Source organism: Halichoerus grypus, chromosome 3, assembly GCF_964656455.1.
Source record: "Halichoerus grypus chromosome 3, mHalGry1.hap1.1, whole genome shotgun sequence".
Taxonomy (NCBI): domain Eukaryota; kingdom Metazoa; phylum Chordata; class Mammalia; order Carnivora; family Phocidae; genus Halichoerus; species Halichoerus grypus.
In genome coordinates this window covers 33,962,954-33,977,625 of record NC_135714.1, presented here as the reverse complement: position 1 = coordinate 33,977,625, position 14,672 = coordinate 33,962,954, and the positions used below count along the sequence as shown (strand labels likewise).

Genomic DNA, 14,672 nt, shown 5'->3' with positions numbered 1-14,672 from the left:
GAGCAGAGCGCCAAGGCCGCCCCGTCCTAAAGCCACGCACGCCCACGGTTTTCGCATTCTCAAACGGGCATACCTGCAAGGTATCACGAATAATGCCAGGCCGTCTATAGCACCTAATGGGGGCTCTACTTTCTTAAGGAAGCCCTTCTTCTTCTTTTTTTTTTTTAAACCAGTGGAACCAGGACAAAAGCTGATACCCTGTACTGCATAATATCTAGCCTAATACATCCCACCACTTAAAAACAGACTGTGGGCCCCTGGGCTGAAGGAGATGTTTTAGATCTTGATCTAGGTGGGGGTTGTCATTGTACATATACATATAAGAACATTCATGGAGATGTGCGCTTAAGATTTGTGCACTTTCCTGCATGTAATTTATAGGACAACCCATTTTCTAAGTAGACTATATTAATGTTACAATTAAGGATATTGAGGATAAACCACTTGCCTTCAAGAATTGCAAGATTGCTGGGCTCTGATATCCTCCCCTACTATCCACATCCAAAATCTCTCCTGAGAATTTTAAAGTTCAAGAACATGAAAAATACAGCTCTCCAACTCTCAACTAAGCCGGTGAATACAAACGTCTCCTGTGTGTCCTGTGAGCCTGAGTATGCAGCACAGAGAGCACCTGTCACACCCCAAGCCTTTCCGGCCACAAATCAAAAATTAAAAGCCAAGGTCTTTTTCTCGTCTGGTCATGAGCCATCAAATTATGAGAGATATGATTGGGGCTTTTATCAACAGAGCCTCAAGTTTGGTCTTCTGTTTCTTTCACCCTATTTTTAAATAGATGTTTCTAAACTCTGCCAAACACTCTTGCTTAGAGCAGGTTAACCCTGGGAAGGGCAGGCCTCTTGCAGGAGCATTAGAGCCCCAGTAAGTGAGGGTGGTTTCTGCAGGCAACTCAGCAGGTTCAAATCTGTTCCATCCTAGGCTCTGTTACCTCTGAAGCATCCTGAGAACGGGGGGGGGGGGGGGGGGGGGGGGAGGGGAGGGTGTCACCAAGTGACAGCCTGAGTACTAACAGGCTTCACCATTGCTGGGCCAATGACTTAACGGTGCATTTCTTCCTCTGAACTATGGGCAAGGAGGGCTGCCTGTCCCTGAGGAAAAGGGTCAAATTCGCCTTCCGCTAAGCCTCAAGAAAGGCCCTCTGGGCGAAATAGAGGCTCCTGCACGGATCACAGGGGGTCACCTTTCCCCCCTCGCGCCCTCCAAGCGTCCTGATCCCCGGCAGACGCGTCATTTGGGGAGCGCAGAACCACCAAGCTGCATCTATCTACAGATAGACATCGAGAATCAGGATCACCCAGCGAGCGCTTCCTGGACTGAGCCGAGAGCTCCAGTGATTTCCCTGGCCTGCCACCGAGTCATTTAAGAAGTGAAATATGCCAGCGGGGCCGGGGATCCGGCACCTGGGAGCCCGCCCCGCCGCCTCCGCCATGGAGTGGGGGCTGCCAATGGCTGGGCAGCGGCTATGCGGCTGGCGCGCTCGCAGGTGGGTCTTGCAGGCTCCCCGGCCCTGTGCGCTGGGCCAGCCTCACACCTGACCCGCTGCCAGGAATACAGCCAGAAGCTCTGGTGGGTACGCGCTTCCGTGGAGACACTGCCAACTCCGCTCGGGAGGAGCTGGGGGGGGGTGTCAAAAGGCGGAAGGTAGGACGGGGAGCAGGACCCCCCCAAATGCGGTGTCCGCGGCACTCTGGGTCTCGCGCTTCCTGCGCCTTTGCGGCGCTTCTGCGGGCACTGCGCTTCCCTTGGCCCCGCGTGGAAGCGGCGGGAGCTGAGATTTGCGCGGCTGGCGAGCAGGAGGGATGCAGGAGCAGGAGAGCGCTTCGTGCCCCCCACGCGCACTGCGAGACTGCGGCGTCCCTCACTCCCGCCCACCCTCGCCCGAGACCCGCGCCAGGGCGCCAGGGCATCGCAGCTCGCCCGACGAGGCCCGGGCGGGTGACTCGGAGCAGCTGGCAAAAGAAAGGGGGGGGGGGGGGGAGGCGAGGCTGGACCTGTCGTCCGTGTGCGCGGGTCGGTGGCTTCGGGCGCCCCTGCAAGGCCTCCCTCCAGCCGGGGGCACCTACCTCGATCCACTTCTGCGCCTCCGAAAAAGCAGGCTCGGGGGGCGGCTCCGGCTGCAGAGGCTGAAGAGCTTCCAGACCCAGAGCGGGACAAGCCATTTGCGAAGCCCCGCGTGCACTCGAGCGCTGGGCCGCCGGGATGAGCACGGCCGCCGCCGCCACCGCCGCCGCCGCAGGAGCGCGCTCCCCGCCCCTTCCCGCCCGCCCGCTCGCTCGCTCTCCCCTCCCCTGCCCGCCCCGCCCCCGCCCGGCGCAGGTCTCAGAGGAGAGCGGCGCGCCGCCGGAGGACGCCGCGGCAACTGTTCCCTGCGCCGCCCGGTCTCCGCCGCGCCCCGAGTCCCGGCGGGAGCGAGCGTGGAGGCGCCGGGAGCTCCCTCTCTCCCCACTTTCTCTGGCCGCTCCGCATCCCCCCCCGGGGGGGGGGGATCTCAGCTACCGACTAAAAATAACCGCGAGCGAGCACTGGGTGTCTCCCTCCCTGCCCGCAGCGGGGCCTGGACAGGGACTCGGCCAGCCGCCCCGCACGTCCCCGCGCCGGGCCCTTTGCGGACGGGCGAGCGGGTCGGCCGGCACCTGGGAGACGCGCGCACACCGCGGCGTACACAGCCCCGGGGGAGCCGGCGGGGCCGCGGCGGGGCCTCGCCGCACCTGCCGGCCTCCCGGCCGCAGAACTGTGGGCAAGAGGTGCAGGCCTCGGCCCCGGCGCCAGGCAGTGTTCAGTCACCCGATCCTTTTGTAAGAAAAAAAGAAAAACCACCCTTATAAGCCTTTTTCTCTTCAAGCTATGTATGACCCAGTCCTTTGATTCATTCAACCCATATTTACAGCGCGCCTGCTATACATCCGGCCCTGAGGTTGGCGCTGGGGACCTGGAGATGAAAAAAGAAAGAAAAATAGAAAACTCCAGAGTCTATGCCCTCAAGAGAACTACATTCTAGAGGGGATGGCAGGGGCGGGCAGACAATAAACATATAAAACAAAAGAAGGTGATTGTGGAGAGTCATGTATGTTAAGAAGATAAAAGAGAAAATAAACTATGACCTGGGAAGAGAGAGTGGTCGCTAACTTCCGATTACCTCTCCACCCCTCTCCTGGGAGGTGGATCTGATCTGTGCCGTCCAGGCTCCGTGAATGGGAAGCAGGCAGGAGGTCAAGGGGGATGGAGGAGAGGGAGGTGGGGTATTTATGTTGCCCCTTACTGCAGAAGTCTAGCAGATTGGCTGCCGCACCAATCCTCTGAGGCCTACAGCTCTGCCTGGGGCCTGTCCTTGGGTTCTCTGAAGTTCCCAGTCTCCTCTTGTCCCAACCTATTGCCTCAGGCCAGGTGGTGGTAAAGGCCTCCCCTCTTATTGTGGTTTCCCCTCCCTGCCCACTTCCTCCTAATGGTGTCCTAATAAACTCTCAGCCACTCTCCTTGAGCATGCCTCCTGTTTTGCTTGGGAGCCCAATTTGATGATCACGGAAGGTTTTTCTGACAAGGCGGGGTGATGTGATGACATGAATGGGAGAGACGTTAACCACGCAGCAATCCGGGGAAGTATTTCCAGATGCGTACAAAGGCCTTGAGAGAGGAACCCACAAAGGCTAGCATGCATGACTGGAGTGTGGTAAGGAAGGAACCAGGTGGGAATGACAACACGGGGGAGGCCTCGGGCTAGGCCAGGCCTGAGGCGGGGAAGGGGGCGCCGCAGGCCTCGGCTGGGGTTTAGTGCATGGGCATCCACTGGTGAGCCCAGGGCTGGCACCTAAGAGCTCAGTGCTCTCGGCTAACTTAAAGCAAATGGATTCACATTTTAGAACGGCTGATGGCAAGAGGGGTTGGACAGAGCAGGAAGTCCGTGGGTGCCTCCGCAGCAAAGTCTCTGTTCCCTGTTCAGAGTCCAAGGTTAGCTTTTGCCCAATTCTGCTGCTTTAATAGGGGAACAGAACAAAAAGCAGGCCTGAAATTCCACCATTAGCAGCTTTGGAGTCAGACAGCTTTCAGTTTATTTACTTTTACGACACTTACATGGCACTTGCATTGTGCCGAGCACTGCTCTGAGTGCATTACAGATCATTGACTAACTCATTCCCTATTCCAGCCTGGTAACATAGACTATTATCAACCCCTTAAGGAACTGAGAGAAGGAAGGGGGAGGAGGGTCCCCACGGCTGCTGAGCACTGAAGCCCGGATTCAAGCCCAGACAGCCTGGCGCCAGATCTGCCCTTAGCCACGCACCGCGCTGCCTTGCCAGCCCCGGTCCAGACGCTCCTGCTTACAGTTTGTGCCTCAGTTTCCTCATCTCAAATGAGGTTGAGATGGCAACCTTTCAGCAGGTCCACTGTGAGGAGAAAACAGGATTTCTGAATGTGAAAGACCCACGTTGGGGCTGGCAAATAGGGCTCAGTCTAAGCCAGCTGAGCATCCCTTCCCTCTTGCTTTCCAAAAAGGAGGGTGGGGAGAAATTACAAAGAAGAGTAAAGAAGACAAGCTGAAGAAAAGGGCTAATGAAATATTGTCAGAGGATGACCTTGTCTCCATAAAGAAACATGGCAAAGTCAATAATTCACACACGGACTCCAGCACACGATCGGAAGACACCCCTTTGGGCAGGTTCCCCTGCAGGGAGCAACTAGGAGGAGGGGAAGCCGGCTGACCCAAATGTTTGAAAATGTTTTCATGAAGGTGAAATCTACCCTATCTGTAAAATATCTGTTATTGAAACTGGCATTCAAACTAAAACATTTTTTTCTTTCAGTGAAAATACTTTTCAAGTCTTTTAAGGTTTATAATCACAAAATAATACCTACTTTTCCCGAACTCTATTACCAATAAGAAATCCACATAGATTACCAAAGACCCAAAGACTCACAACCATAATGGCGTTAAAACCTAGTGCCATTATCAAGAATATCTACAAATTATTGTTAAGCACCTACTTTCTGTGCTAGCATCAGAGGAATCCACAAAGGGACAGAGACTTTTTTCTTTAGCAGCTAATAATTTTGTTAATGACACAACATTTTCATTTCTGTATAATGTAAATCTCAAATATAAAAGTATCATGCATCCATTGGAGGAAATTTGAAAAAATTCTAATGAAGAAACCAAATCCAGAAGAAATGCCACAATTCAAAGATCATCACTATTTGGATGGTCTGAAGCAACATTTGGGTTGGAAAAAAATAATCATAAGACAAGGAACTCTAGGATAAATGCCAAATGAAGGATATAGTGTATTCAAAGAGCATGGATTTTTTTAGTGACAGATTGATTGAGATATCATTCACATACTGTTTTTTAATATATTCACTGAATTGTGCAATAATCACCACAATTAATTTTGGAACATTTTGATTTCCCGTCGTCCTCCATAGTCTTTAGCTGTCATCCCCCAAACTTCCCATGCCCCTGCGCCCTGGCAAACACTAATCTCCTTCTGTCATTATAAATTTGCCTCTTCTGGGCATTTCATATAAATGAGATCATACGATATGTGGTCCTTTGTGTATTGTTTTTCTCACTTAGCATAATGTTTTCAAGGTTCATCCATGTGGCTGCATGTATCAGTACTTTATTCCTTTCCATGGGCAAATAATATGCCATTGTATGGGTATACCACATTTTGTATATCCATTCATCAGTTGATAGACATTTGGGTTGTTTTCACTTTTCAGTTATTGTGAACAATACTGCAATAAACATTCCTGTACAAGTTTTTATGTGGACCCATGTTTTCATTTGTCTTGCTAAATGCTAAATGGAATCACTGGGTCATACAATAATTCTATATTTATTTATTCTTTTATTTTTTTAAAGATTTCATTCACCTATTTGAGACAGCAAGGGAGAGAGAGCCCAAGCAAGGGGAGTGGGAGAGGGAGAAGCAGACTCCCCACTGAGCATGGAGCCCGATGCAGGACTAGATCCCAGGACCCCGAGATCATGACCTGAGCCGAAGGCGGACTCCCGATCCGACTGAGCCACCCAGGCACCCCAATAACTCTGTATTTAACCTTTTGATAAACTATCAGACCATTTTTCCAAAATGGCTGCACCATTTACCATTCCCACCAGCAGGGTAGAAGGGTTCCAATTTCTCCGCCTCCTTGTTAACACTTGCTATTTTCTGATTTTTTTATTATAGCTATCTTAGTGGATGTGAAGTGGTATCTCATTGTGGTTTTAATTTGTATTTCCCTTTCACGTACAATTGGCCGTTTGCACATTTTCTTGGGAGAAATGTCTATTCATGGGGCGCCTGAGTGGCTCAGTCGTTAAGCGCCTGCCTTCGGCTCAGGTCATGATGTCCTGGGATCGAGCCCCGCATCAGGCTCCCTGCTCTGCGGGAAGCCTGCTTCTCCCTCTCCCACTCCCTCTGCTTGTGTTCCCTCTTTCGCTGTGTCTCTCTCTGTCAAATAAATAAATAAAATCTTAAAAAAAAAAAAAAGAAACGTCTATTCATATCTTTGTTCATTTTTTAATTGAGTCGTTTGTCTTTTTATCATTGAGTTATAAGAGTTTTTTATATATTCTAGATAGGAGTCCCTTATCAGATATATAATTTGCAAATGTTTTCTTCCATCCTATGTGTTGACTTTTCACTTTTTTTTTTTAAGATTTTATTTATTTATTTGACAGAGAGAGACACAGCGAGAGAGGGAACACAAGCAGGGGGAGTGGGAGAGGGAGAAGCAGGCCTCCCGCGGAGCAGGGAGCCCGATGCGGGGCTCGATCCCAGGACCCTGGGATCATGACCTGAGCCGACGGCAGACGCTTAACAACTGAGCCACCCAGGCGCCCCGACTTTTCACTTTTTTGATGCTGTCCTTTGAAGCAGAAAAGCTTTTAATTTTGATGAAGTCTAAGATATCAATTTTTTCTTTTGTTGCTTGTGCTTTGGGTGTCATATCTAAGAAAGCATTGCCTCATCCAGGGTCATGAAGATTGATGCCTATGTTTCTTCTAACAGTCTTACAGTTGTCCCTCTTACATTTCGATCTTTAGTCCGTTTTTAGTTATTTTTTGTAAAAGCATGGGTTTTGAGGTCACACAAATTAGGTGTGATAGTCTGGGTCTTCTGAGAAGCAGACACCAAGATGGAGTTAAACGTGCAAGGATTTTATTGGGGACGTGACTTTGAGAGAAAATGCTGGGGAAGCAGTCAGAGCACAATGCAAGTCTGTCCTCAAGCAAAGAGAAGGAAGGAAGGTCAGGCAGAGTGTCATCTAAGGCTGCCGTTCACTCTGAGAAAGGTTTGGCGAGGAGGTCTGTGAGCCAGTCCCCCGCCAGAGGAGTCCCGGGTCTTCCAGGAAAAGCCTGCCTTAGTATCCCTGCCGCATTTAGTAACTGGCTGCGAGCAGCCCAGTGGAAAGCCGGGCTCAATGGAGACATGGCAATGGACTTCAGAGCACAGCAGCGGGGGCCTTTGGTCACTTAAGCTCCCCAAAGGGCACATTTTACAGTTGCTACACTCAAGTTTGAATCCAGCCCTGTCACTCATTATGTTACATGAGTGAAAATGTTATTTAGCCTTTCTGGGTTTTCGGTTTTATCGATAAAGCATCGGCTTCCTTGCCTGCCACTTAGAAATCAGTGGATAATAATAACTTTGATGACATCGTGTATTAAAATATGTATATCTATTAATATATAAAACGAGGTAAATCAATTGGACAAAGATTAAGTCTAAATTTCACCGTGTAAAATAGTTTGGAGACTAATGGTTGGTGGTAAATAAGGTAACTAAATCTCTCATTCCCCAAAGTCTGACTTAACTGTCACCTTTCTGGCCACTTCCTTAGCAACCAAGTCAAAATTAGTCACCTCTCTTTTTGTCTTCCCATAATGTGGTGGGTTCTCCACACAGCAAAGTAGGTATGGAAATCTTTAAGGAGGGTTCCGAAAAACACTCTTAATTTGTCATTGCTTTGATTTTTAAAGCCGTTTAAAAAGAATGTGACTGTTTCATTGACTGTGCAGAAGCTTTTTATATGTTGGCTAACTGGACATAATAATAATCAAAAAAAGAATGCGAATAACAATTTCAATTTCCCAGACTATGACTGACTGAATAACTTCCCTGCTACACAACTCCTAGAAAGGCCACACAAAATAAATAAAATATTCTTTACATGAAGAGCCAAGCTCAAAAGAGACTAACAGAGATTCCCCAGGAGGCAAAATGGAAAGGAAAGATAAAACTAGAGCAGTAAATCCATGATTTGACCCTTGGCCATCCCATGGAGAGACATAGTGCACAGTGGCTGCTAGACTCAGAAACCTAGGGCTAGGGCTATAGTACTGGAAGTTCAGGGCCTGTGCCTGTGTCACGTGGAGAATGCAACTGAGCCGTAATGCACACATACACGTACACGCACGCACACACATGCACACGTACATGCACGTATACACACTAATCCCACAGAGAGAGACTGGACCAGAAAATATTCCACCACCACAGAGGGAGACGATAAGGACGTTTCTTTGTCTTGACCTCAGCTCTGGGTTGGGAGATATGGGTGAACCTCCCTTGAGAATGTGTAAACAAAAGCCTAATCCAGGGGCGCCTGGGTGGCTCAGTCGTTAGGCGTCTGCCTTCGGCTCAGGTCATGATCCCAGGGTCCTGGGATCGAGCCCCGCATTGGGCTCCTTGCTTGGCAGGAAGCCTGCTTCTCCCTCTCCCACTCCCCCTGCTTGTGTTCCTGCTCTCACTATCTCTCTCTGTCAAATAAATAAATAAAATCTTTAAAAAAAAAAAAAAAAAAACAAAAGCCTAATCCTCTTTATAGACAACATACCCACGATCCAAGGCCCCTCAAGCTAAAAAAGTAACTTACGATTTGGTCTAGGGCCTCTTGGGCTCCTAGAAGAAGTGAATGTAAAATCCCTTTGGAAGAAAATGCCTTCCATCTAAGCCTCATGGGACTCTCACAGATAAACCCTAATGAAGATCAGTTTTCAATTTAAAAGTACAAAATGCATGCAGAAACCATGTAATCTAAACAAAATTCAAGAGGCACGACAAAGAACCCAATTAGGTTTCCCAGAAATTCATTTAATAGGGCTATCAGTAGAGGTTATAAAATAAATTTTTAAGTGATTAAAGACATAGGATAATGAATCCAAACAGAAGAAAGTAACAAGACACAGTAAAAAGGACACACAGATATGAACAAGTATGAGAAGAACAACTAGAAAATTATAGTCATAAATTTAAAACACAAAGGATGGGGTAAAGTATAGGTTAGACACAAGCGAAGAGAAAATTTGTGAACTGGAAAACAGATCTTTGGAAATTATATGGAATGAAGCAGAGAAAAATAAGAAAAAGTACTAAAGAATGGTTAAGAAAATACAAATTTCCCACAAAATAATCACTAGGAATTATAGAAGAAGAGAATGGAGAAAATGAGGAGAGGTGACATTTCAAAAGATAATGGCTAGAATTTTTTTTAGAATTAATGAAATGCATGAATCATTAGATTCAGAAAGCATAATAAGTCCAGAAAAAAAAAAAAAATATATATATATATATATGAGACATTATTTAATGGCAATGAGAAATACTGGGATAGCTGCTTCTTTATACCTCCACCATAGCACATATAATACTGTACTGTGGTTAAATGTATAGTAAGAATCAGTCCTTTCCTTTGAGACTGGCACTGCCATGGCTTAGCACCAAGTAAGTGCCGAATGGATGGATGGATAGATGGATGGATGGAAGGATGGATGGATGGATGGATGGATGGATGGATGGAAGGATGGATAGATGGATGGATGGAAGGATGGATGGATGAATGGATGGATAGATGGATGGATGGATGGATGGATGGATGGATGGATGGATGGAAGGATGGATGGATGGATGGATGGATGGAAGAATGGATGGATGGATGGATGGATAGATGGATGGATGGATAGATGGATGGATGGATGGATGGATGGATGGATGGATAGATGGATGGATGGAAGGATGGATGGATGGATGGATGGATGGATGGATGGATGGAAGGATGGATGGATGGATGGATGGATGGAAGGATGGATGGATGGATGGATGGATGGATGGATGGATGGAAGGATGGATGGATGGATGGATAGATGGATGGATGGAAGGATGGATGGATGGAAGGATGGATGGATGGATGAGTGAATGACAATGGCCAAATGTGACCTAGAACAAATAGGTTGAGCCAATCTATCATGAAAGTCAAATACACTTCTGACATATTCATTTTTAGTCTTTTTAATTTTTCAACTGCATTTGTCTCACAAAATTTTAAGAAGATTTTGTAAGAAAATGCAAGTAAAAACACTTTTGAACTATTGATCTTCTGGGTAGTGAGAAACTCCTTAAAATCTGAAAAGTCGTGTCATTCATCAAGTCTACAAATGTTCATTTCTTTCAAAGTTTACTCCCTTCCATTTTCTTTCTTCTGGGACTCCTGTTTGTTGGAATTGTTCCTCTCCCTGGTTCCCTATGTCTCATTTTTTTCTCTCAGATTTTTCATCTCTTTGTCTTTCTCCTTGATATTCTGGGCAACTTCCTCAACCCGAGTTTCTAGTCTTTCTGTTGAATTTTTAATTTTAGTAACTCTAAGTTTATCACTAAGAGTTTGCTCGTGTTGAGTATTGCTTTTTCTTAGCAAAATATTCTTGTTTAATGGATATATTAATTTCTTAAACCTGAGTATATTAGAAATTTTCATTGTTTTGAGGTGATGGAAATGTTTTGCATCTTCATGGATGCTGGTGATACAGTCATATAAATAGGTAAAAATTTAATAATCTGTACATTTAAGATCTGTGCATTTTACTCTCTGTGAATTCTTCTCTAAAAACTGACTTTGCTGTTATGGGGGAATGAGAACAAGGGTAGATCTAGGTTTTACTGGGCCTGAAGCTTCTACAAATTACAAATACAAAAATGGGTTTGAATGTGAATATTTATTTAGAATGATAAAAGAAATAAAACAAATTATAAATTTTAAGAGGCTATCAAATACTCTAACCATTACAAAATCCAGAAAAATAAAATTATTTTTGTTAATTGCCTGCCTGACACATCTCTGTAAGGCTTTTTCCTACCTTTTTTGGGTTGTATCTTTGATTACTTCATATGACATTTTGTATTATCATTTTCCGTAGAGAGAAGAGAGAGAGAGACTATTCCGTCTTGTGTCCTACATGGTAAATTCACATTTGGTTTGTTTTTTTTTTCACTGAAATTTTCTTTTATTAGACTTTATATACTCATGATAAGAATAAATAAAATAATAAAAATCACAAAATACATTACAGAAAAGACAGAAAGGACAAAAGTAATAGACTAATATTTTTAGTTATACTACTATATTCTTTAAAATGGGGGGAGAAAACACATGTAAAAGTGGTTCCAAAAAGTAAACGCTGCAAAGTTCAGAGGTTGATTTTCACTAAGAATAACAGCATGGAAGTAACTCAGGTTCTATTTCTTCATATTTACAATTGTCGTGCTATCATTTTTTATTTGGCAGCTACTGTTTTGCATGCAGAGAGTGTGTATTATGACAGAGGTTAGAGATATACCTAAGTAAAATTTGAAGTAAATTGGAACAATCCTGAAGCATTATGAACTTACTCTCAAAATAGCATGTAGTGGCTCAGTCGGTTAAGCATCTGCCTTCAGCTCAGGTCATGATCCTGGGTTCCTGGGATCGAGCCCCGCATCAGGCTCCCTGCTCAGCGGGGAGCCTGCTTCTCTCTCTCCCTCTCTCGTGCTCTCTCTCTTTCTCTCGCTCGCTTGCTCTCTCAAATACAGAAATAAAATCTTAAAAAAGAAAAAAAGAAAATAGCATGTAGCTGCATCAATGTGTGTCTGGGGTTGACTGCAGAACTGGGAGTTTATCGAACACAACTCCACCGTAGTATATAATGCTCATTAAAGAACAAGTAACACGAGATGGACTAATTTAAACTAACATATTACACATATTATGTTGTAAAAACTCAACAGTAACAGCAGTAACTGTTTTGAACTTAGACCAGCAGATGATTTTGTGGGAGAAGAATATTTTATCACTAACAACGTTAGGAGTTGCTGGCCTGTGGCAATATTAAAATCTGGATTTTTGTTACTGATAGGTCAGAAAGTTTCTTTCAGCTGTACAGTTGTTGACAAAATGAGATAAATTTTCAAAATTGTTATCAAATTTAGGAAAACCTATCAAGTTTTTTATATGAGTTATGAGATTTCAGGCCTTGCAAGTTTCTTGTAAGTCAGTTACTGGAGTCATGAGGCATCTTAAATGCTCTTTGGATCAACAGTTCTCATTAACCGTTTTGTCACCAACGTTCCTGTGGTAATTATGTATTCAGTTTTACATTACTTTTGTCAACAGTGTTTCATGGTCATTCAGAGGGGAATTTAATTGTAGGAATTCTGATAAATTCCATATCCCACAATGCCCATAAGAAATGTTCAGCAAAGGGGCGCCTGGGTGGCTCCGTCGTTAAGCGTCTGCCTTCAGCTCAGGTCATGGTCCCAGGGTCCTGGGATCGAGCCCCGCATCGGGCTCCCTGCTCCGCGGGAAGCCTGCTTCTCCCTCTCCCACTCCCCCTGCTTGTGTTCCCTCTCTCGCTGTGTCTCTCTCTGTCAAATAAATAAAATCTTTTTTTAAAAAGATTTTATTTATTTATTTGAGAGAGAGAATGAGATAGAGAGAGCATGAGAGGGGGAGGGTCAGAGGGAGAAGCAGACTCCCCGCTGAGCAGGGAGCCCGATGCGGGACTCGATCCCGGGACTCCAGGATCGTGACCTGAGCCGAAGGCAGTCGCTTGACCAACTGAGCCACCCAGGCGCCCTAAAAATAAAATCTTTAAAAAAAAAAAAAGAAAGAAATGTTCACATGTTTATAACTGTATACCCTCCATTGTCAAGACTATTTCTCATAGGCTAGAGCTTCCAATTTGTCTAGAACCCATTGAGAGCCAAATCTCCCATTTATAACTTGACCTGTCTGGTGATGGAAAGCATTTTCCACAGGCTAGATCCTGACTCCACTCAATTTTGTTTCTCCCCCACACCTACATCCCAAGTGCCAGGCACCATGGGACACATACCCATGTCACCATCCAGCCTCTGAGCTGGCACCTTGGTATCCTGGGACCGACACATTGTGGATTAACAGAGTGGGCAGTAGGCATATTTCTAAAAACTATTCCTACTCCAGGACAACTGGCAGTAACATGCCCGTACACAAAACTGTGACCCACATACACATATCCCACTAAATCCATAATTAATATATCCCTAACTCAACTTCCCTTACCCACAGCCCAAAAATACCTGTGGCCATTCATCATCATTCAACATGAGGGGATTATGATGGAGGGTAAGTCTGAGTGGAAACGGACATTAGTCTTAACCATTGCAATTAAAATATCTTTTACAAATTTTACAAAAATATATGGCGATGTGAACAGCCTGGAAGCTCACCCGAGGGCCTTGGAAGAGGCCAACTCAAGTGAGGGGAAACGAAGCTTAAATTTCCTCAGCTTCCAGGTTAATCCGTCCCTGGGTGAGAGACACAAAGCGAAATGAACCCTCTTCGGTCATAATTCAGAAAAGCATCGCTCTCTCCAGAGTCACTTACTCCTCACATGCTGAATGCCCGGAAGTTCAGACAAAATACATATTAATGGTAAATGTTATTCCTAAAAAAAAAAACCCCACATTGACAGAAAAATTAAATTTATTTGAATTTTGAATTCCTTATAGTAAAATAAGATTAAAGCCATGATTTCTGCATGTTATGGGCTCATTTAGTAAAGAATACAGTTTTTGTGATGGAGATTGCTAAAGCTTATAAATGATTTTCGGATTTCAGCAATTAGATGCTTACACTTTCTCATATCTGATGCCCATAGACACTTTAACCTATTTAAGCATGTGCCTGAGTATCATTTATTATCTGGTTATTAGCTAAAGTTAAAGCACTTGGGGAGAATGGTCGAACGCTGCAGTCATTTCTAAAACTATGCTGATGGGGAGCCTGTTTCCTATTCAGTTCAAATGCCAGGCAGTAGGGCTGCTTCCTCTGTTCCCATGGAAACCTTGGCCTTGCTGAAGTTCAAGTTAATTTCTTACTGCCATCTGCCTGTTGAGCTACAGGGCTTTCTCCAGCTGATATCATGCAGAGGCCTGTTAGGAGAATGAAGTTTACTTAGAAACTCCCTGGTCTATTTCCACAGGAGGTCAAGATTGAAAACAGATCCAGCCGAACCTCAACGCAGAATTAGCTGAAGGATGAAAGGAGTTAAAAACTCCTGCGTGCAGGGTTTTTTTTGCTGTTGTTTCTTTTTTTTTTTTAATTAACCTATGTTTAATACACATTGATTAGACGGGATATTAGAAATAGTTCACCTCACACTGGACAAAGTTCGTGTAATGTTTTATCAGCACTTTAAACTCTAAAGTTGCCACATTTCTATGTGCTTCTTGAAAATGCTAATGATATCTCAAATCAAAGGTCACAAGCCGGTGACCGATGAATCAGCTCTGGCCTGCAGACATGGTTTTTTTGGCCTGCACAGTGTTTTAAAACAATGCTTGAATGAGTTACCAACT

General features: G+C 45.1%; 1 protein-coding gene across 5 annotated transcripts in view; it reads right to left on the bottom strand.

The window, feature by feature from the left end:
• LIMCH1 (LIM and calponin homology domains 1) overlaps positions 1-2,262 on the bottom strand; it is a 318,240-nt gene extending 315,978 nt beyond the window's left edge. For all 5 annotated transcript variants that reach the window (XM_036076942.2, XM_036076952.2, XM_036076955.2 and 2 more), the window contains exon 1: positions 2,082-2,262. In XM_036076942.2, coding sequence (XP_035932835.2) covers positions 2,082-2,177 — 96 coding nt within the window. In that variant the 5' untranslated portion in view covers positions 2,178-2,262. The remainder of the gene's footprint in view (positions 1-2,081) is intronic.
• Between the last annotated feature and the right edge of the window lie 12,410 nt (positions 2,263-14,672).